Source organism: Phyllobates terribilis, unplaced genomic scaffold (assembly GCF_046119375.1).
Source record: "Phyllobates terribilis strain yellow unplaced genomic scaffold, ASM4611937v1 Scaffold_3__8_contigs__length_932513732, whole genome shotgun sequence".
In the NCBI taxonomy this organism is placed as follows: Eukaryota; Metazoa; Chordata; class Amphibia; order Anura; family Dendrobatidae; genus Phyllobates; species Phyllobates terribilis.
Window position 1 is genome coordinate 470,038,686 of NW_027362763.1, and position 24,837 is coordinate 470,063,522.

At 43.8% G+C, this 24,837-nt stretch overlaps 1 protein-coding gene across 5 annotated transcripts in view; it reads left to right on the top strand.

Moving 5' to 3' along the window:
• The window catches only part of FIG4 (FIG4 phosphoinositide 5-phosphatase), a 506,946-nt gene that overhangs the window by 172,985 nt on the left and 309,124 nt on the right, over positions 1–24,837 (top strand). For all 5 annotated transcript variants that reach the window (XM_073675847.1, XM_073675844.1, XM_073675845.1 and 2 more), the window contains 2 exons: positions 15,807–15,940; positions 23,977–24,093. In XM_073675847.1, the coding sequence (XP_073531948.1) occupies positions 15,807–15,940; positions 23,977–24,093 (251 nt within the window). The remainder of the gene's footprint in view (positions 1–15,806; positions 15,941–23,976; positions 24,094–24,837) is intronic.

Here is a 24,837-nt window from a genome sequence, read left to right on the forward strand (position 1 = left end):
CTTCTCCAGGGACCGAGACTCTTTGAAATGCTCAGTCATTTACATTTTAGCGTTAGACTTCCAAGCGACAAAAAGAAATATAGAAAAGTACTAATGATTTAAAGGCATTATAGTGCCATTACTCTGTAGGAAAACTGCACATATTGAAATTGTTATAGTTATGTATCTGGAAATGAATAATTTTATAGCTTCTGTTTCAGAAATCACTGTTTTGGAGGTAGTGTTGTATGGTTTAGTTAAGAATCTGTTCACATTGGTGTCATGATAGTATTCATAGGAACCTGATGACACATTGTGGCTCTTGTATCAAAGGATTATGAAGGTCAAAGTAGTAGTTTATTTTCTCATATTATGTCTTTTTCTTTAAGCACTGATAAGGGCAGTCATCTTACCTGAGCTGTTATATTGTACTATGAACAGGATCCCCACAGATTTGTTCTGAACAAGCCACCAAAAATCATAAATCTAAGACAGAAAATGACTTATGGGTTAATAAGAGAGAGTACTATGAGCATATTCTGTGATGCTTTCATTCCTCATTTAGCAGGAAAGAAGAGCTGAACTGTCCCCATCACTGATTAATAATGATGGCATCCTCTGTTATCTGCCTCCAGTTACTTTTCATTTAAATCTTCTTTTTTTTGGTGATGTTAAAGAAAAAAATTGAACACTCTGGGTAGTCTGCAAATAGTAAAAATAAAATAACTGATGTGAGAAATACATTATTCTGTTGATAATTTGCTCAGTGAGGGTATATTCACTTACAAAGCATGTTTTACACTGTAGACAATATGCTTACTGTAAAAAGATAGTATTCCTATGTTACGTCATTGTTGTCTCCTCATAGCAACTACCTATTACTCCAGCCTATAGACCAGCTGATCAATATTGTCCTAATTTTAAAAAAAAATATCCTGTAATGGTTATACCAAGCAATTATCGACCCATACAGCCTCACTGAGATTTATATTAGATGGCTGGGAACGATTTTCTCTATCGTACAGGGGTAGGGAAAATTTAGTAACAATGTTGTAATTTTCCAAGTTTCTTTAAATATTAGTCACTGCCCATGTACCTTAGATCTAGGGATTAAAATAAAAGTTTTATGTCATAGGCATGGCAGCGTCCCACAGTCGCTTTTCATACCCTACAATATCCAAATCTAACTGGTGCACTCAAGTTTTCCAATATTAAAATATACAATTTGTTAGTGTTAACACACATAACACTACATAGTGCCTCTGTATATCAAAACATAGATCAGGCTTTTTCATCCGCTATAGGGTTACTGTATTTGTTGTGTTTGAACTTCAAAGAGCTTCCAGAAATAGTCAGATGTAACCCTCTTCTCCTGTGAACATGGAAAGCTTGGCTTAAAAAGAGAGCTTTGTTGGGAGTTCATACATCTTTTTCTATACACTTTTTTTTTTCCTGCAGGCATTGCAAAGTTTGAAATTTTTGTAATATTCTTCTTTACCTTATTTTGACTTCCTCTTTCCCAAACATTATGCTGCAGTGCTGTTTTGATGCCCAGTTGATGCTATTTTACAAGCTTCTTTCAACTGCTGCTCCTCAAGATCAGTACACCATATTCAAACAGTCTGTGTTCAGGACTATCCCTGTCTAAGCATCTTGGCTGCCCATCCCCTTTTTCGGATAGGGGTATTCCTGTACTCCCATCTGAATATAATATGCACATTTTGCTGAACAGTACTTCTAAAGGGGCATAAACTGGGCACTGAAACAACACTGCAGCATAGTGTTTGGGAGGAATGCAGTCTAAATAATGTGATGATATACAGTTGTGCTCAAAAGTTCACATACTCCGGCAGAATCTTTCCTTTCTTGGCCTTGTTTCAGAGAATATGAATGATAGCAAAAAAACTTTTTCTCCACTCATGGTTATTGGTTGGGTGAAGCCATTTATTGTCAAATTACTGTGTTTTCTCTTTTTAAATCTTAATGACAACCAAAAACATCCAAATGACCCTAATAAAAAGTTCACATACCCCAGTTCTTAATACCGTGTATTGCCCCCTCTAACATCAATGACAGGTTGAAATCCTTTGTGGTAGTTGTGGATGAGGTTCTTTATTTTCTCAGATTGTAAATCTGCCCATTCTTCTTGGCAAAAAGCCTCCAGTTCTTGTAAATTCCTGGGCTGCCTAGCATGAACTGCACTCTTTAGATCTCCCCACAGGGCCTCAATGTTATTGAGGTCAGTAGACTGAGATGGCCACTTCAGAACCTTCACTTTGTTCTGCTGTAGCCAATGACAGGTCGACTTGGCCTTGTGTTTTGGATCATTGTCATGTTGGAACGTCCAAGTACGTCCCATGCGCAGCTTCTGGGCTGATGAATGCAAATTTGCCTCCAGTATTTGCTGATAACGTGCTGCATTCATCTTTCCTTCAACTTTTACCAAGTTTTCTGTGCCTTTGTAGCTCACACATCCCCAAAACATCAGCTATCTGTAGTGCCGGCGTCCCTGCCCTCTGCTAGGCAGGGACGCTGCTCCCCTCACCGCTCTGCCCCGTGCCCGGCGTCCCTCTCCCGCTCTGCTGTCAGCGCGCGCTCCTTCCCGGCGTCCTCCTCCCGCTCTGCTCTCAGCGCGCGCTCCTTCCCGGCCCCTGTGCTTAGGGCGCGCGCGCGCGCGCTCCCCTCCTCTTAAAGGGGCCGCGCGCGCCGTCCTAAGGAGTCCCCGGCCAATGGCCGGAGGACTTCATCATATATAAGGCACCTCCTCCAAAATGGAGGTGCCCGAGCAATGTTGTTTGCACCTGTGTCTCACCTGTGCTTCAGCCCTCAGGTCCCGTTGCCAGTTACCTGCCAGTTACCTGTCAGATTCCTGCCTGATTACTTGCTACCTGTCTGCTAGTCTGAGGTCCGACGGTCTGCCTTACTACTCCTGTCAGTCTGTCTAAGGACCAGCCTGCCCGCTCACCTGGGAGCGCACCTCAGCTACCTGCCTGCTTGCCTGAGGTCCGACGGTCTGCCTTACTACTCCTGTCAGTCTGTCTATGGACCAGCTTGCCCGCTCACCTGGGAGCGCTTCTCCGTTACTTGCCTGCTTGCCAGCCCGGAGGCTCCGCTGTCACGTGCTGTGACCACCAGCTACTCCAGACTCTTGCCCGCTCACCTGGGAGCGCTTCTCCGCTACCTGCCTGCTTGCCTGCCCGGAGGCTCCGCTGTCACGTGCTGTGACCACCAGCTATTCCTGAGACTCTTGCCCGCTCACCTGGGAGCGCTTCTCCGTTACCTGCCTGCTTGCCTGCCCGGAGGCTCCGCTGTCACGTGCTGTGACCACCAGCTACTCCTGAGACTCTTGCCCGCTCACCTGGGAGCGCTTCTCCGTTACCTGCCTGCTTGCCTACCTGGAGGCTCCGCCGTCACGTGCTGTGACCACCTGCTATTCCAGAGACTCTCGCTTGCTCACCTGGGAGCTCACATTCTTCATCTGCCTTGCTAGCCTACCTGGAGGTTCAGCCATCACAGGTCGTACCTACCCTTTATCCAGAGACTGCCCCGATCACTTGCCGTGGCCTCCTGCCCGTACACCCAGAGACTGTCCTGGTCACCTCCTGTGACTACCTGCCTGGTCGCCACCCGCTCCCTTACAAGGACCGCCCCCTTGTATTGTAGCCCAGAGGTTCCGCCTCCCAGACCCGTTACACTATCCACCTCCATGCCTTACTGTAGGAATGGTGTTCCTTTCATCATAGGCCTTGGTGACCTCTCTCCAAATGTAACATTTATGGTTGTGGCCAAAAAGTTAAATTTTCCCCTCACCCATGACAGCACACCTTGAGAGAGGCATCCGCCCCCTCAAGGACAGGAAACCACCTAAAATAAAAGGGCGGTACCTCTCCCTCGCTTCAGTTGGTTTCCTGTCCTTGATGGGAACCTGTCTGGAAAGAAGATGCAAAGCTTACCTGGGTCTGTTCCGGTGTTGAAGAACGAGCGCTGGCCTGTGCACCTGGTTCCAACCTCCAGAAGCGCCTCCCGCAGCTCCCTTGGGGCCTGTGTCCGAGCGGGCGCGCGCGGTGAGGCAAGCTCCGGCTTCCCACAGATCGCTGCGCCTCCCGCCCCCTGCCGCCTCAGTTGGCCGCATTCCGCAAGGGTACCATTTCCAGGTGGCTTAGGGAGGCCATTTGTCTAGGCTATACATCCACAGAAGTTCCGGCCCCGGACAATGTCAAGTGTTGCATCGGCGTCTCTGCCTCCTGCTAGGCAGAGACGCTGTCCCACTCACCTTCCTGTTCAGCGCGTGGCGTCCTCCAGATCTCCTTCCCTCGCTGCTGCCGGCGCGCGCTCCTTCCCGGGCACTGTGCTTAGGGCGCGCGCGCTCCCCCTCTCTTAAAGGGGCCGCGCGCGTCGTCCTAAGGAGTCCCCGGCCAATTGCTGGAGGACTTCCCATATATAAGGCACCTCCTCCAAAATGGAGGTGGCCGAGCAAAGTTGTTTGCACTATGTCTGATCTGTGCTTCAGCCCTCAGGTCCCGCTGCTAGCCTGACTTCTCGTCCTGCCTGCCAGCCTGTTACCTGCCTGTTACCTGCCTTGGCTATCTGTCCGCTCACCTGGGAGCATCCGCTTGCCCTGTCTGTCAGACCGCTCACCTGGGAGCGTCCACCAGTTACCTGCCTGTTACCTGCCTCGTCTGTCTGCCTGCTCACCTGGGAGCATCCACCAGTTACCTGCCTGTTACCTGCCTCGTCTGTCTGCCCGCTCACCTGGGAGCACCCGCCTGTTACCTGCTGTGTCCGTCAGCCCGCTCACCTGAGAGCGTCCACCAGTTACCTGCCAGTTACCCGCCTCGTCTGTCTGCCCGCTCACCTGGGAGCACCTGCCTGTTTCCTGTCAGCCTGCTTGGAGACCCTGCCGTCACTTGCTGTGACCACCTTCCTGGTAAACCTAAAGACTGCTACTTTCCCTGCTTTCTCGAACTGTGACCACCTGTCAGCTACCAGAGACTTCCGCCTGCTTGCCGTGTCCATCCGCCATACCGGTCAGTCCCGGCCATCTGACCCGTGGGAGCCACCTGCTCTCTTACAAGGTCGTCCCCAGAGTAGCACCTGGTCCCTCAGCCCGGATCCTCCCTGGTCACGGTGTCGTTAGCTGCCGTACGACCAGAGTCGGTTCGGGTGGATACTTAGTCACGCCCCTCTGGGTCCCTCCTTGCACCTCGGCACAGAGGTTCCACCACCCGGACCCGTAACATCAAGGCTCTTTCCACCAGAACCGTGGAAGCCTCCTGGGCGGAGAGGGCAGACGTCTCAATCGATCAGATATGTAGAGCTGCTACTTGGTCTGCACTATCCACCTTCTATAAGCACTATCGGTTGGATCTCTCCTCCTCTGACCTTACCTTTGGGAGAAGGGTACTTCAGGTGGTGGTCCCTCCCTAGGGTGCTCATAATTCTCCAAAATTCTCTCAAGGTGTGCGGTCATAGCTGAGGGGAAAACACCAAGGTTACTTACCGGTAGCCGGTTTTTCCTGAACCCATGACAGCACCCATAGTCCCCCCCACCCCCCTGTTTTCTGTTTCTCACACCCTGGTGTGCACTTTTTGGGTGTTATATATGTATATATATATATATTTTGTAGGTGTTGGTTATATGTCTAACCTTTTCGGGAGGTCCTCTCAATGCTCTGTAATCAACTGAAGTGAGGGAGAGGTACCGCCCTTTTATTTCAGATTCATTCCTGTCCTTGATGGGGCGGGTCCCTCTCTCAAGGTGTGCTGTCATGGGTTCAGGAAAAACCGGCTACCGGTAAGTAACCTTGGTGTTTTGGTCTCATCACTCCAAATTACCTTGTTCCAAAGGTTTTGAGGCTTGTCTTGTGCTGTTTGGCGTATTGTAGGCGAGATACTTTGTGGCATAATGGCTTTCTTCTGGCGACTCGACCATGCAGCCCATTTTTCTTCAGGTGCTTCCTAATTGTACATCTTGAAACAGCCACACCGCTAGTTTTCAGAGAGTCCTGAATTTCAGCTGATGTTATTTGTGGGTTTTTCTTTGCATCCCGAACAATTTTTCTGCCAGTTGTGGCTGAAATTGTTGTTGGTGTACCTGACCGTGGTTTGATTTTTACAGAGCCCCTGATTTTCCATTTGTTAATCACAGTTTGAACGCTGCTGACTGGCATTATCAATTCCTTGGTTATTTTTTGGTATCCCTTTCCTGTGTTATACAGTTCAACTACCTTTTCTCATAGATCCGTTGACAGTTCTTTTGCTTTCCCCATAACTCACAATCCAGAACCGTCAGTGAGTGGCTGGATGAAAGATGCAAGAGTCTGTCTGGATCCCAGAAACTCACTCAGCTTTTATGCACACACACTGATTACAAGTAAACAGGTCACAGGTGAGGATGTTACCTTTAGCAGCCATTCAAACCCATTTGTGTCAAATTCTGTGCATGTTGTCAAGCCAAAATAACCAGGGTATGTGCAATTTTGATCAGCGTCATTTGGATGTTTTTGGTTGTCATTAAGATTTAAAAAGAGAAAACACAGTAGTTTGACAATAAATGGCTTCATCCAACCAATAACCATGAGTGGAGAAAAAGTTTTTTGTTATCATTCATATTCTCTGAAACAAGGCCAAGAAAGGAAAAATTCTGGCGGGGCATGTAAACTTTTGAGCACAACTGTATATTACAAAAATTAATAACCTTCTAATTCCTGGAGGTTAATTAAAAAAGGGTTTGTTACTATTTAAAGGGATTGACCAATTTATCTGTCAGTGCATCTTTGCTCAAAAACTGACCAGCGTTTCTGTCCATAAGATGGCTGATGGTGGTTCAGGCCAGTCCACCACTCTCCTCAAATAGAAAAGCATCTTTCCCATGTAAGGTATTTTACTATTTTGGGAGACTGAAGGATAGGTCTGGTCACATGCTCCTCCAATATCAGCCATTTTATGGACAGAAATACTGTGTAGTTTAGCAGGAAAGTTTTATTAACAAGATGAGGTGGCCAACCTGACTATCACTCATTTAAAACCCACATTTCCAAAATTTGGCCTCCCATGAATACTTCTATTCATGGCATTACTGTGGTTTGAATACAGTTGTGAAGTTATTAAAGTGTACCTATTACCAATCTGGGACTGCCCTTTTATTTAATAAAACAGAGGACAGCCCTAGATGGATGATTTTTTTCTAAATATAATCCAGTAGAAAAAAAAAATCTTAGAAATAGCTCTAATGTCCCCCAAAAGGGCCCTATTGTCTAACAAAGTTGTGTCCAAACTTCCGGGTTGTGGGATCTCGGCATGCAGAGTGGGATCCCACAACCCTCCATGGCCTCTCTTGCTGTGAACGAGCAAGATCTCGCTCTTTGCACTAATCCAGGGATGTAATGTACTTTGTTACTTTATTTCCAAATAGTAATTGATACAATGTAATTACCCTTTGGTAGATGCTTAATAAAGTACACGACAAAGCAGGCTCAGTTCAAAGAGCAAGATCCCGTTAAATCTTACTCTTTCACTGTGAAAATGGCCTTGGAGGGTTGTGGGATCCCATTCAGCATCCACAACCCAGTAATTCAGGCCCAACTTTGCTAGAAAGTCGGGCCTTTTCAGGGGGCCTTAGGGTTACATCTGCAAGGTTTTTGTATTGGATTTTATTTGGATTAATCACCAGTATGGGGGTGCACAGTGTGATTACGATCCACAGTTCCACTATTTAAACTTTTCCTAGAAAAACTATCTTTAATCTTGCAAATGAACTGGGGAAATAACTTACTAAGTAAAGAAAAATTAATGAAATAGTTTTTAGAGGTCTGAGTTTTTTTTTTTTTAAAAACTTGGTATCAAGAACAGACACTCCTAGTTGAGACTGTGGTATCTGATGTGTGAACTAAGAGGTCTGTGTGCCAACCTATTCAGATTGCGTTTTGTTTTACTTTTCATTTTACTTTTGTTTTTCTCTTGTAGCCCCTTGAATAATCTGATTAAAAAATGTTTGGGCCCTCAGGGCTGCCACCAGGAATTTCGGGGCCCCATACTGGCAAAATTTTCGGGCCCCCTTGAGACTCCGTCCAGGCTCCACCTCCATGCCTCGAACCTTCCACAGTCTCACCGCCTACTCTTGGAAAAACTCCACTTCTGCACCCCGTCCTCACCAATCACACATTACCAGTTCTCATCGAACACCAGATCACACACATAGCCAGCAGCTTTTGTTTTGGCCAAAAGATTTTCAAAGCCGCCACCACGATAAGGTAGACTCTTCTGGTAGACCCCTACTCTATTCTAACTTATTCAAATTTTCTTAAAATATCCTATACTCTTTTTAGGTATATTTTTATTTATTATTCATTAAGGGAATGTGTCGTATAAATTTTTTAAAATGACCAAAAATACCACATGCAAGGATCAAATACCACCACACCATGACCAGACCACATTACCACCACATAGTGACCGAATAATACCACATAGAAGGGACAAAACCGCCACACCATGACCAGACCACATATTACCACTACATTGTCACCGAATACTACAATATTGATCATTAATAAAAAAAAACACAATACTAATATTACCATAAGTGCCATTATACACTGGAGTTCTGTACATGGTATACAGTGTATAATGTAACTGTACAGGTAATAGTGATCAACAGTGACATTTAACACAGGAGCCCTGTACATAGCATATAGTGTATAGTGACAGTGTACATGTAATACACTGACTCACCGGTGACGTCTCTAAGTGAAGTCCTTCATCTTCGGTTTTCTCCTAAATTCAGCATAGACCGCCATCACTTCTTCCAGCCAGAACTTGTCTCTGCATAAAATAACACACAATTATCTAGAGCACATTCCCCAACTTCTACATTACACAGCTGAATACAGATGTGCACCAACCATTAATATATAATTCGTCATTATGCAACCCACCATTCCAAATATAAATTGTAATCCACCACAGTACCCCCACTAACTGTAAATAGCCACTTTCCCCACCTACCTAATAAAAATATAAATGTATTAGAACCTGTACTCTTTTCCCCAATTTATTACCAGTCACACTCCTGCATCATCAACGCCCCCTCCCCCGATTCATTATATTTACATGCATCCTCTGCCCCAGTTCGTTATGTCATGTCCATGCTCTCCCCACCCCCCCACTCCCAATTCATCATGTGCTCACCCCACTCCCATCTCCCAATTCAACCATTTGCTCTCCCCACTCCCAATCCACCATGCGCTCTTCCCACCCACCACTCCCAATCCACCATGCGCTCTTCCCACCCACCACTCCCAATCCACCATGCGCTCTTCCCACCCACCACTCCCAATCCACCATGCGCTCTTCCCACACACCACTCCCAATCCACCATGCTCTCTTCCCACACACCACTACCAATCCACCATGCGCTCTTCCCATCCACCACTCCCAATCCACCATGCGCTCATCCTCCCTCCACTCCTAATTTCCCATGTGCAGCCCCCACTCCCAATTCCCCATATGCAGCTCATCCTCCCCCACTCCCAATTCCCCATGTGCAGCTCATCCTTCTCCCCCACTCTCAATTCCCCATGTGCAGCTCATCCCCCCCCCTCCCAATTCCCCATGTGCAGCTCATCCTCCCCCCCCCCCCTACTCCCAGATCCCCATGTGCAGCTCCCACTCCCAATTTAATTAATTATTTTTTAAAAAAATTAAGTTGTCATACTTACCCCTCATACGTTCCCTGCAGCATCCTTGAGCTCCTGCTGCGACGAGGAGATGCACACCGCTGCCAGGTTCTCCTGACTTCTGGTCAGGTGATGGCACATACACGCTTTCAGATGACTTGAAGTCAGGAGGAGTATGAAGGAGCTGCTGCAGCTGCACAGCTCCGGTAAGGAACCCAGCGCTGAGATGTGCGCCGCCTATGGCTTCGTACGCCCCTGCCCTCGACATTTTATTACAGCATGAGCCAGGGGACCCGTGAGCAGAAGTACAAGAGAGGGGGGGACCCGAGTGGCAGTAATGTTTCTGTCAGACCTAATCTATGGGTTGGTTGATTTACATCACGGCACAATACTTCAATGGTCAATGTGCATTCATTACATGTCAACGTAACATTTTTGAAAGTAAAAGCAACTATTAAAAAAAGTGAACAGATGCATGCAATTGCCTTTCATAGCCTGGCCATATGTTTATTCTGTAGCTGATCTATGTGTTGCGGCTCATTAGTAAGGGCTCTATGGCATCAATATACTGATAAAAAAATAGAACGTATGCAGTTGTAGTTGAGCAATACTGTTTTTAAGTGACTGAGTAGAATCATGGCTTAGGTTTCTTCTACTTAACATCTGCACTTGTCATGTTATCAACCTGTGATATATCCTCACCAATGGATATACACACGTGGTCAAAATTGTTGGTACCCCTCGTTTAATGAAAGAAAAACCAATAATGGTCACAGAAATGACTTGAATCTGACAAAAGTAATAATAAATTAAAAATCTATGAAAATGAACAAATGAAAGTCAGGCATTGCTTTTCAACCCCGCTTCCACAGAATTTAAAAAAAAAATAATTAAATAGGCGCGGACTGAAATGATGGTACCCCTGAAAATAATGTGACAAAAGGGACATGTTTAATCAAGTTGTGTCCGCTAATTAGCATCACAGGTGTCTACAATCTTGTAATCAGTATATCAAAAAAAGAAAAAGACGTAAACCGAGCAATATCCAAAAAATACAAAATTTTATTAATCATTATTAAAAATCCAAAAAGTCATGATAGATAAAAACATGGCAACAAGTATCAATAATGAGCCAAGAAAATAAGAAAGCACCAAAACAGATACCAAAGTGAGCATAAACTACAATGATACAGGTCAGACAATAAAAAATAGACCCAATTATGGACCTTATTCAAAAAAGGAAACCTTGTATAGCTAAATCGTCTGATCCATGTGAGGTATTATAACATGCACAGTGCAATAATATATATAATAATAAGAAAGGAAACAATCCTGCATCTAAACAACATGTAAGTAACCTCACAATACTCACTTATAGGTGTCTATGGTGCAATCGCCCCTACGCGCGTTTCGGCGCTGTGCCTTCTTCCGGGGGTGTGACATCATTACCAACGGTATTGTTTAAATAGTGTATTGTCCAATGGTCGGGTACTACAGATCGACTGACCCGACGGTTCTCCCTAACCCTCGCACTGATAGATGTAGAATGATTCATTATGTCTGCCCTGGTGTGTGGAGTCAAAGAACCTGTATAACCGCTATTCCACACAGTGGTATACCGCCCCCTCCATTGCATATATGGAAACCCCAGCTGTGTCACCAAACCACCCAATAGGGAGCTTGCTACATCAACGCCGCCCCCTAAATCACGTGAGCGGGACTCCCGCTACATCACGGTACCGCCCACCATGATGCCTGCAATCTCCATACTGGGTATGCGCACATGGCGATGGTAACTGGACACACACCGCGCATGTCCATGGAGTCATGGGGAAAGGAACGCCTCCACCAGCCACGGGACCACCTCAGGGGGACGCGCAGGTAATATAATTAATAAGAAACAGTGCACATACACTGCGTCACCCTAGGTAACACACACAAACGTCCCCTCGCGTGACGACATTGCCCTTCAAGAAGGCCCATACTGCAAAAGCAGGGGCCACAAACCACACTACCTCCCAGATCTCACACGTTCCCCCCTTTCTCTTTTTGTAATATGTGGGGTGATAATACAAAATGGGTAATTTATATTGTTATTTGCAATAAGACATTTAAAGTGTGATATATGTAACAATTGTTGGGATTTTGAGCCTTTTGGGGATATCGTGGTCTTTGATATATATATTAGTATTAGTGCATTAGGGCAATTTAGACCTTTATGGGTATTCTTTTGATTGGTAATATAGGTATTAATGATCTGAATTAGGAATCCCTGGTGATACTTTGGCCATGGGAGTATATATGTATTCTGTTCGCATGGCGACGTGTGAGATCTGGGAGGTAGTGTGGTTTGTGGCCCCTGCTTTTGCGGTATGGGCCTTCTTGAAGGGCAATGTCGTCACGCGAGGGGACGTTTATGTGTGTGTTACCTAGGGTGACGCGGTGTATGTTCACTGTTTCCATATATGCAATGGAGGGGGCGGTATACCGCTGTGTGAAATAGCGGTTATACTGGTTCTTTGACTCCACACACCAGGGCAGGCATAATGAATCATTCTACACCTATCAGTGCGAGGGTTAGGGAGAACCGTCGGGTCAGTCGATCTGTAGTACCCGGCCATTGGACAATATACACTATTTAAACAATACCGTTGGTAATGATGTCACACCCCCGGAATAAGGCACAGCGCCGAAACGCGCGTAGGGGCGATTGCACCATAGACTGATACCTATAAGTGAGTATTGTGAGGTTACTTACATGTTGTTTAGATGCAGGATTGTTTCCTTTCTTATTATTATATATATTATTGCACTCTGCATGTTATAATACCTCACATGGATCAGACGATTTAGCTATACAGGGTTTCCTTTATTGAATAAGGTCCATAATTGGGTCTATTTTTTATTGTCTGACCTATATCATTGTAGTTTATGCTCACTTTGGTATCTGTTTTGGTGCTTTCTAATTTTCTTGCCTCATTATTGATACTTGTTGCCATGTTTTTATCTATCATGTCTTTTTGGATTTTTAATAATGATTAATAAAATTTTGTATTTTTTGGATATTGTTCGGTTTACGTCTTTTTCTTTTTTTGATATACTTCTCTATTGACGTCGAACAGCGTCATGTTCAGGTCCATCCGACTTAATTTATGTATGATCCTAGTGGTCAGATATGTTGTTTGATCTTGTAATCAGTCAGTGGGCCTGTATATAGGGCTACAGATACTCACTGTGCAGTTTGGTGACATGGTGTGTACCACACTCAATATGGACTAGAGGAAGCAAAGGAAAGAGTTATCTCAGGAGATTAGAAAGAAAATTATAGACAAGCATGTTAAAGGTAAAGGTTATAAGACCATCTTCAAGCAGCTTGATGTTCCTGTGACTACAGTTGCACATATTATTCAGAAATTTTAGATCCATGGGACTGTAGCCAACCTCCCTGGACGCAGGAGGAAAATTGATGACAAATCAAAGAGACGGATAATACGAATCGTAACAAAAGAGCTCAGGATAACTTCTAAAGAGATTAAAGGTGAACTTCAAGCTCAAGGAACATCAGATTGAACCATCCGTCGTTGTTTGGTCCTAAGCGGACTTCATGGGAGACGACCAAGAAGAGCACTATTGTTGAAAAAAAATCATAAAAAAGCCAGACTGGAATTTGCAAAACTAGTTGTTGACAAGCCACAAAGCTTCTGGGAGAATGTCCTATATACAGATGAGACAAAAATGGAAGTTTTTGGCAAGGCACATCAGCTCTATGCTCACAGACGGAAAAATGAAGCATATCAAGAAAAGAACACTGTCCCTACTGTGAAACATGGAGGAGGCTCTGTTGTGTTCTGGGGCTGCTTTGCTGCATCTGGCACAGGGTGTCTTGAATCCGTGCAGGGTATAATGAAATCTCAAGACTATCAAGGGATTCTAGAGAGAAATGTGCTGCCCAGTGTCAGAAAGCTTAGTCTCAGTCGCAGGTCATGGGTCTTGCAACAGTTTAATGGCCTAAACACACAGCTAAAAACACCCAAGAATGGCCAAGAGGAAAACATTGGACTATTCTGAAGTGGCCTTCTATGAGCCCTGACCTAAATCCTATTGAGCATCTTTGGAAAGAGCTGATCATGCCGTCTGGAAAAGGCATCCTTCAAACACGAGACAACTGGAGCAGTTTGCTCATGAGGAGTGGGCCAAAATACCTGTCGAGCGGTGCAAAAGTCTCATTGACAGTTACAGGAATCGTTTGATTGCAGTGATTCTGTCAAAAGGTTGTTCAACAAAATATTAAGTTAAGAAGAACCATCATTTCTGTCCAGGCCTATTTCATGAGTTTATTTTTTTTTTTAATTCTGTGGAAGCAGGGTTGAAAAGCAATGTCTGACTTTCATTTGTTCATTTTCAAAGATATTTTTAATTTATTATTATTTTTGTCAGATTCAAGTTATTTCTGTGACCATTGTGGGTTTTTGTTTCATTAAACGAGGGGTACCAACAATTTTGACCACGTGTGTAAAATGTTGTAAAGACAGATGCTTATCTGGGATAATTATTCTAGTTATACATACCTGATGCAATGTATCACTTGTCACTCTGTTAACTTGCCAGTTTGTGTACTACACAATACCTGTTTCAAAGCCTTTTCAAACGCTGCATCTGTAATATATCAAATAAGACTCTGTTCAGATTACGTTTCCGCCCTATGCTAGGAAAATGGGCAAGAAGAGCACAATACATACACCAAATGTTTGCATTACTCAATGGATTGCATGAGAGTATAATTTTGGAATACATTTTGCTGGTATACAGTGCTATGCATTTTACTACTTTATAGTTTTGTCAAATACTCTTTTATATACAAAAGCAAATACTTGGTATATGGTTTTCTTTACCTGGGAGCCACTTAGCGTATACACTGTCATGTCGTATCATCCTTTATGAGGTGTGAGCGGAAACATAATGTGAGCAGAGCTTAGTACAATTATTTTGTCTAAGGATAGCTAATATCTTTTATAATTGATCAGGACACAATAGTTTCAAGGGAATTTGTCACCACATTTAACCTATCTAAACTAATAATATGGGCCTACAGATTATAGATTACTGAAAAAAGTCATCCCTGTATGACTCATAATAAATGATCTTTTATCACTTTATATAAATGACCTTTTCCAGGCTCTGGGGCGGACACTGATCTGTATGAGAACCTGCCTCAAGAGATTATTTTACATGACGAGGGAGTTACCAGTGTGATGTGTAATGGTCGCTCTCTGCTCTCCTGATCTCACTGCAGAGCTGTGTGTGATTATAACTAACACATCTGCAGGTTCCTCTCAGCTTCCAACTCACAGGCAGACAGGGTTGCAATATTGTTACAATACAGCAGAGCTGTGAGAGCTGCCGAGAATGTGTTTGTAAGAAGACAAATTTCATTTCTCCTGTTCTGTGTTAGTTACTTTCCTCACACTGGTATCTCCCCCTTTTACATAAAATAAGCTCTGCATGCAGAGTTATCTTCCAGGTAACATCCTCACCACAGCCTGGAGGAAGTCATTTACATAAAGTGATATCAGATGTCTTGTTGAGAAATCCTCTTTTATGATATGTATACAGGTATCACTCTCCTCAGCAGTCTATAACCTGTATGGCCATATTAATAGTTTAGATAGGTCAAATGTGGTGACAGATTCCCTTTCACTTTTCTTTTTGTCTCCTGCAGCCTACCCACCATAAAACATTTCTTTCCGTGATTCTTACAATGGCCACATTGTAAAACATTTGGCTAGAGGTTTACTTTGTTTCAAATAGCAACTGGAATGAATCAGCTTTTCCTTGAAACAAAAATGTTTTGTGACTGTAAGCACAGGTAGATCTACCATGATGGGAGAAAAATAATTGCTCTCCACTATTCAGTTACTGTCCTGGAACATGCAGCCAAATCAATGTGTTTTTTTTACAAGTATCAGTGTGATATGTTGGGAAAAAGATTGGATGTGAAAAGAAGGGGATGGGGAGTCAAATGGAAATGGAGAGTATCATTGTTAAACCTCGGAAAAGCTATTGCTTAGAAAGAATGGAAGTTCTAATATAATTTTTTATATGTATAAAACTTATATGTTTATGTGTGACATGTATTTCTTTTTAACTAAGGAACGAGAGAAGAGAAGGCATGAGAGGATCCTTAGTGATGAACTGGTAGCTGCGGTTACCTATTTAAACCAGTTTATCCCACCTGAGCGTAGCATTATATACATTCCCTGGGATATGGCAAAGTATACTAAAAGGTAAAGATCTAATTCACAGATTGTGGTGCATGGTGTACATCGTGGAAATAATTTATAGGGATTATGCCAATTATATAAGAATTTTCTATCTATAAGATTTGGGATAGCTTATTGACCACTAGTGGTCTGAGTTTTGGTACCCCCACCAATCCAGAAACCCTGCCTCTGCAGAGCCCTGTCAAAATGAAGTGGATGTTGAGCATGTGCTTCTTTACTCCATTACTACTCTGTGGAACTGCCAGAAATGGCCAGGCATGGTCCTTGGCTTTCTCCCGCAGTTGCACTATTAGTGCACATACTCGACTTGCAGAGCCCCATTACCAGGATCGGTGGAGGTCCAAGCTGTTCCCAGCACTCAATAGGTTATTAAAGCATTATTGCCATCTTTAGTGCCAAGCATTTTACATTCATTGGATATTATAGAGATTACATTATAAGTCTTCTCTCTATTCGTCTCAATTTTTGGAAATATGATTCATTAAATAACCTCATATAATTTTGTTTTTTTTAAGGCTTAACATTGAATACAGAGGGAAGTCAAAATTTATTGATGGAACAGAAGAATATAACTGTTCTAATAATGTTATAATTTCGTAACGGCTTAGTAAAATATATGGCATCGCTAGGTTAGCATAAAGAGTAAGATCTCACTCTTTCATAGTTAGGTTGTGGTGTGTTGTGGGATCCCACAACCTAAAAGTTCAGACCTGAATTTTGCCACAAAATCAAGTCCTTCAGTGGGTGTAGGGGGCTTTAAGGACTGTTGTGACCACTTTTGCTAATAGATAATTTTATTTTATTTTTTTAAATCACCATTCTGTGGTTGCCTCTCTTTTCTTAAAAAGGCAGCCCTATGGTGGTGATAGGTACACTTTAAGCAAGCATGAGAATATATGAAGTTTTTTGCTAGGATGAAAGGTGCTTTGTATATATGCCAATTGCCAATCATCAAATGTTTCATAAAAGTTTTGATTTATAAAAAAAAGTTCTTCTTCTAAATCAAATTTAATGCATAAACAAGTTCCTCATGCAAGAGGCCAATTATTATACATGTGAAATGATTTTCTTTTTTATTACAGCATTTAAAAAGCAATTTGTATAGAAAAGAGTACAATCTTTATACTAAAGACAATCAAATAGTGGGGAGTATTTGAAAAGGTTGTCTACCACCCGAACCAATTACAAGTTTTGCCATAAATGCTTAAGGATAATGTCCCTAAAGATCCCCATATACCTTTTTTGTTCAGTCTTATGTTGTTTTTTTGCCTTTCTCCTTCACTCCTGTGCCCTTACACCAGCTCTGTTGTCATAGTGATCACTTCCTCTTCAGATTCCTCTGCTTCTTTCTTACTACATTTCCCATCATTCCTTGTGCTGGGCAGCAAGCCAGCAGTGAGCACAGACCAGTAACTCCACTTACACCCCTCCGACAGCTCCCCCAGAGTCACACACAGCACAGACTCAACATGATCTCCTGTACTGGATACTGCAGGGAATATAAGTAATGCACAAAGCACCATTACATCAGCCCTGACAATAAAGATTATCCCCTACTATCCCTCACTGACATATACCAAAAAAATTTGAAAAAAATATATCCAGCTCACTAACTATTCCTGATGAGATCCACCGATCTTTTAAATATGTATATACACTGCTCAAAAAACTAAAGGGAACACTTAAACAACAGAATATGACTCCAAGTAAATCAAACTTCTGTGAAATCAAACTGTCCACTTAAGAAGTGTGGCGCCCAGCTGCGCTTGGTACCACAGATCCTAGAGGGGTGTATTACCAGATTTCTCCACAAGAGGCCCCCACAGCATACACACACCTCCACCTTCCACCTCAGACCACCAGAGGGAGCCCGTTAGGGATATAAATAGGGAAGTTGGAGCTAGGCAGCTCACTTATTCAGCAATTCCTGCTCAGACACAGAAGGAGTCAGTGCAGTTGAGCCAGAGCCTAGCAGTTCCTGCAGAAAGAGTTCAGTATAGTCTGTAGAGTGAGTCCAGACTAGAACTCAGAGCTCAGGATAGAGAGCTATAAGTGTGCCGACACTCTGAGAGCGGCGAAGAAGAGCAGTGTCCCGGCTGCAGTGTATGTAGCCTAGTGAGGGGCCGAAGGCGAGTGGAAAGTGAGTAACATAGGGGGCAGAGGAGCTTAACCAACTCACCCCGAAGCATATACCGGACACCGGGTCTGAGAGTCTACGTGGATCTTCATGACCAGTAGAAAACAACCGGAACCCCTGGTGAACTACATGTCCCAGGATCACCAAAAGCTGATACGTACCAGGGTCAGGAATCACGGAGACCCCAGAGAATAGGGAGAGTGATCTCCAACAGAAGGCCCTATCACCAGGTCAGCGGGTGCAGAACAGAAACCAAGTTAGGCCTAGCTCCAGGCAGGTCAGAAACTTACTACAGAGAGGCAAGAAACAGGAGGCCCTACACCCGCTCACTGGGGAGAATCCGGACATGCACCCCTCACCCTACAGTGCTCCGGGACGTGCCTGAATTTCCATCAGTAAAAGGTACTGAAGTGACTTTCGTGTGTGCTCCTATTCTTGCACTGACCCGGCTGGGTCCCCTCTGTCCTGCATTCCCCCTCCTACGCTGCCCTGAGGCCCTGCTCCACCTGTGGGGAGCGATACCATCTAAGCTGCCACAACACTGGCCTCAGTGGACTGCTGCAGCGCTGGTGATCCTCACCAGACACCACAGGTGGCGTCACGAACATTTACAAACCTATTATCCCAATATATATTCCCCTATTCCCCTCTTTTCAGTTGTCTGCCCTGGGCCACGAACCGGGCCAGCCACCGTGATATCCCCCAAGCATCTGAGGGCCCGGCTGCCGAGTACCCCACGGCCCCGGGGGCGCGACAGAAGCAACACTGATTGACAATCAATTTCACATGCTGTTGTGCAAAAGGAATAGACAATAGATGGAAATTATTGGCAATTATCAAGACACCCTCAATAAAGGAGTGGTTCTGCAGGTGGGGACCACAGACCACATCTCAGTACCAATGCTTTCTGGCTGCTGATTTGGTCACTTTTGAATGTTGGTTGTGCTTTCACACTCGTGGTAGCATGAGACGGACTCTACAACCCACATAAGTTGCTCAGGTAGTGCAGCTCATCCAGGATGGCACATAAATGCGAGCTGTGGCAAGAAGGTTTGCTGTGTCTGTCAGCGTAGTGTCCAGAGGCTGGAGGTGCTACCAGGAGACAGGCCAGTACACCAGGAGACATGGAGGGGGCCATAGGAGGGCAACAACCCAGCAGCAGGACCGCTACCTTTGTGCAAGGAGGAACAGGAGGAGCACTGCCACAGTCCTGCAAAATGACCTCCAGCAGGCCACAAATGTGCATGTGTCTGCACAAACGGTTAGAAACCGACTCCATGAGGGTGGTATGAGGGCCCGACGTCCACAGATGGGGGTTGTCCTCACAGCCCAACACCGTGCTGGATGCTTGGCATTTGCCACAGAACACCAGGATTGGCAAAGTCGCCACTGGCGTCCTGTGCTCTTCACGGATGAAAGCAGGTTCACACTGAGCACATGTGAAAGAGTCTGGAGACGCCGTGGAGAGTGGGTCAGTAATGGTGTGGGGTGGCATTTCTTTGGAGGGCCGCACAGCCCTCCATGTGCTCACCAGAGGTAGCCTGACTGCCATTAGGTACCGAGATGAGATCCTAAGACCCCTTGTGAGTCCATAGGCCGGTGCGGTTGGCCCTGGGTTCCTCCTAATGCAGGACAATGCCAGACCTCGTGGCTGCAGTGTGTCAGCAGTTCCTGCAAGATGAAGGCATTGAAGCTATGGACTGGCCCGTCCATTCCCCAGACTTGAATCCGATTGAGCACGTCTGGGACATCATGTCTTACTCCATCCACCAACGTCACGTTGCACCACAGACTGTCCAGGAGTTGGCGGATGCTTTAGTCCAGGTCTGGGAGGAGATCCCACAGGAGACCCTCCCCAACCTCATCAGGAGCATTCCCAGGCGTCGTAGGGAGGTCATACAGGCACGTGGAGGCCACACACACAACACTGAACCTCATTTTGACTTGTTTTAAGGTCATTACATCAAAGTTGGATCAGCCTGTAGTGTGTTTTTCCACTTTAATTTTTTGGGGTGACTCCAAATCCAGGCCTCCATTGGTTAATAAAATTTGATTTCCATTGATGATTTTTGTGTGATTTTGTTGTCAGCTCATTCAACTTTGTACAGAACAAAGTTTTCAATGAGAATATTTCATTCATTCAGATCTAGGCTGTTCATTGTTGGCAGGTACCAACAATGAACATTTAAATTTTTCTCACCAAAATGTTACTTTAGACCCAATTTTTTTCATTTTCTCAAGGGTAACAGGAAAAAATTGATGCCAACATTTGTTGTACAATTTCTTCTGAGCACGTCGATACCCCATATGTGGGGCAAAACCACTGTTTGGATGCACAGCTGGGCTCAGAAGGGGAGGATCTAGATGTGTGGTGAGCACCTTGAACCCTCAGGTTCTTCACTGAAGTTTATGACATTGAGCCGTAAAAATTAAATTTTCACATTTTTCCCACAAAAATGTTTTTCAGCCCTCAATTTTGCATTTTATAAGGGTAACAGGAGAAATTGCACCTTCCCATTTGTTGTGAAATTTCTCCTGAGTAAGCGGATACCCCATATGTGGGGGTAAACCACTGTTTGTGCACACGGCAGGGCTCGGAATGGAAGGAGGACTATTTGACTTTTTGAATGTAAAATTTGCTTGAATAATTAGCGGACGCCGTGTTGCATTTGGGGAGCCCCTGATGTGCCTAAACAGTGGATACCCTCCCACAAGTGACCCCATTTTGGAAACTAGACCCCTCAGGGAACTTATCTAGATGTGTGGTATACACCTTGAACCCCCCAGGTGCTTTACAAAAGTTTATAACATTAAGCTGTTAAAATATCATTTTCACATTTTTCCCACAAAAATCTTTTTCAGCCCCAAATTTTGCGATGTCATAGGGGTAACAGGAGAAATTGCACCAAACCATTTGTTGTGTAATTTCTCCTGAGTAAGCAGATACCCCACTTGTGGAGAAAAGAACACTGTTTGGACACACGGCAGGGTTCAGAAGGGTAGCTGCACTGTGTGACTTTTTGAACGCAAAATTAGCTGGAATTGAGAGCAGACGCCATGTCATGTTTGGAGAGCCCCTGATGTGCCTAAACACTGGAAACCCCGCACAAGTAACCCCATTTTGTAAACTACACCCCTCAAGGATTTTATCAAGGAGTATAGTGAACATTTTGAACCCAGAGGTACGACACAGAATTTGATAACATTAGGTCACCATATTGAATATGTTGTCATTAGCCTTGAGCGCAAGTGCTCGCTACTTGTGTTTGCATCGGGAACTTGGGTATGCACCAAGTATCGCGGGTGCTCAAATGACGTGCTCAAGTCCCTGCTCCGCATGTTTCATGGTTGTTAAACACCCCAAAAAAAACAAGCGGGGATTGCTCGTGTATGGCAGGCAATCCCTGCTTGTTTTTTTGCATACCTGAGCACCCGATGCAAACTCAAGTAGCAAGGACTTGCGCTCAACACTAGTCATCATATCATTATCATTTCTTCTTTACTACTTTCAAAAAAATCCCAACGCTAACACAAACCTAAACCTAATCCTAACCCTAATACAACCCTATCCCTAACACAACCCTAATCCTAACGCAAACCTAACCGTATCCCGAGGGATCCATTCACTATAATGAGGCAGCAGAGTTACTCTGCACTCCGTCTGGCCTCAGCGGTGTCCTTTTTTCCGAAGTTGACAAAACTGTGGCCGACGGCACTTTTATGCACGCCTAATAAAAAGAGGGACACCATGGGATCACAGGCCCGACGGTTTCCACAGTGCTTCCATCTGCCTCATTACAGGTAATCTTCCGCCGGGGTTTCCGTCTGAATTACGCATTTGAGAAATTTACATTGAAACCCCGGTGTAAGCGCTCAGTGCAAGAGCGCAGGATTAATGTGAGCCGAGCCATACTGCGAACTTTGTGAGGCCCAATGAACAAATGAGCAGCAGGTGTAGAATTTGTTTGATATATTTTTTACGCCGTACCTCGTGCAGTATAAGTGATTAGACGATTTTATTGTTCGGGTCGGTGCGAGACCAGATTTATATCGGGTTTTTATGTATTGACAGCTGTCACACACTAAAAGACACCTTTTTTTTTTTTGCAAAGACTAGTTTCTGCATCGCCATATTTTGAGAGCTATAAGTTTTCCATATTTCGGCCGCCAGAGTCATTGTAAGGGCTTGTTTTTTGCGGGACAAGTTGACGTTGTTATTGGTACTATTTTCGGGCATGTGACATTTTTTGATCTATTCCGATTTTTGGGAGGCAGAATAAACAAAAACCAATAAATCAGGAATTGTTTTTTTTTGTTTTTTATATGGCGTTCTGCGTGTGGTAAAATTGATAAGGCAGCTTTATTCTCACTAAGTCAGTACGTTTACAGCGATACTAAACTTTTATAGTTTTTTTTTTTTATGTTTTGGAGCTTTTCTTTTGCATCGCTTTATTCTGAATGCTATAACTTTTTTATTTTTCGGCTGATGGAGCTGTATGTCAGCTTGTTTTTTTGCGAGACACAATTACGTTTTCAGCGGTACCCTTTTTTATTCATTTGTCTTTTTGTTCGCGTTTTAGTATACTTTTTGTTCGGCAATATGATCATAAAGCACCATTTTTTGCCTTTTTTATATATACTGTTCACTAAAGGGGTTAACTAGTGGGACAGTTTTAAAGGTCAGGTCATTCAGAATACAGCAATACCAAATATGTGTAATTTTATTGTTTGTTTGTTTTTCATAGTATTTATTTATGGGTACAATATATTTGTATTTTTTTTGATTATTTTTTCAGTTTTTTTTTTAAATATTTGTACCATTTTTTTCATTTTCTTTCACTTTTTTACTTTGTCCCACTATGGGACTTTCATTTTTTGTAGGCTGATCACTTGTATAGCATAGGGATGCAGCAGCATCCCTATGCTCTGCGGTCTGTTAGCACTGCACTGACACAAGTTAGATAGTTAGATCATGCGCTAACCAACTTGTTGGTGCCTGGTGACCTGGATCGACATCAGGTCACCATGGCAACGATCGGGACCCTGCACTGGGTCTCAGATCCAAGGTAAGACCCTGCTCCCGAAATGCTGCTATTTGACTTAGATCGCAGCTTTTCGGGAGGTTAATGTACTGGTAGCGGTGCGGTACCGCTCTTGGCACCGAGAGCTGGGTGTCAGCTGTCAGAATCAGCTGACACCCAGTGGCGATCACGCCTGCATGGCCTCGGCGCGATCACGAAGGCGTAATAATACCTGGTCATTAAGGTCCAGGGCACAGTAACGTATTATTATGCCTCACGTCAGAAAGGGGTTAAAGAGTAACTGTCAATTTAATTTTTATTACATGAATCAATAATGTACATGAAAATAAAAAACTTTGCAGTGTATCTTATCAGAGAGATCTGCTTCTTTCTCTATCAGGACTGATCACTCATTTTCAAAACTCTGAATTCTTGGGTGAAATCAGCATTCAGTGAAGACAGAGTGTTACATTACTGAGATGGGAGATGGCAGCAGTTGCTCCTCATAAGATTCTATGCAGAAAGGAGAAGCGGGAGGTGGGGGTGAGCTCTACTTCCAGCTCCTTTCTCTTCCTTCTGTAAAGAATCTGATCAGTAGCAGCTGGCATCTCCTATCTCATTAATAAACTTCTGTCTTCACTGATCTTGATTGCATTTGGTAACTGTGGTGCAGCAATACTGTCAAGACTCAAGTGACGATATTTAGAGTTCCAAATCAAGCCCCATTACAGCATGATTGGTAGTTTATTATTGGCTAGGAGTTATAATTACAATGTCTACAATGTTAAGAATTGTATTCATATTATCAGCATATATATAGTCAAATAAAAGTAACTAGTTTTGAACATTTTTTCCCCAAACTAATATATGCTATATTTCAGTAAACTTTGCAACGTTTTGGATCGACTCAATGTGATTGCGGAAAATGTTGTGAAGAGAACGGGATTCTTTGTTAATCGACCGGATGCATATTGCAGTGTCCTAAGGCCTGATGAAAAGTAAGTATTTTTCATTTGAATTTAGTTATTACATTAAATTAATTTTTCTCTTTTAAATACTTAATAATTTATAAATAATAGAGGTTTTTCGGCTAATTAGTTGTCTATTATAGATTAACTTGATTAAAGCACATTAGTGCTCAGAAATGAAAATTTAGCATGCTGAGAACTTTTCCTACATAAGTTATGCTCCTGACTTATTCTCACTCTTTTATTTTATCAATCTTAAAAACCGTGTCTGCTGTAGGGATTTAGCTCGTTGGTAGTTGGCAGCGTTCACACAGGCACGCAGTTTCTTGTCCAAACAGGAATGTTTATTAACGCCATAAACTTCCAGCAGAAAGTTATAACAAAACAAAGAGTCCATACAGCAGTATGAGAAACAGAGCGGTTCAGCTGCTCAGTATTCAAAGTCCAATACTCAGCCTCTTGCAGAGTCTAAGCAACATACACTGGTCCTCCACCTTGAATACCTTGCATACACAGACCCAAATACCAAAGGTGTTTGCACCTCTACTCCCAGACAAGAAATTAATAGCTCAGCTGCCCTTTTAAGTCAGCTGCACCTCCTGGATTGGAGGGTGTGAATGACTAGTTCCGCCCATCTCATGTAATTTTTAATAAACCTGAACCCGTATATTGGTCCTATTAACCCTATCAGCGCCTCCTATTCAGGATTCTTCCAGCTGCTCGTCTACACTGCCCACATCCACTGCTTGTTATTCCTTAGAAGTACTGTTAATG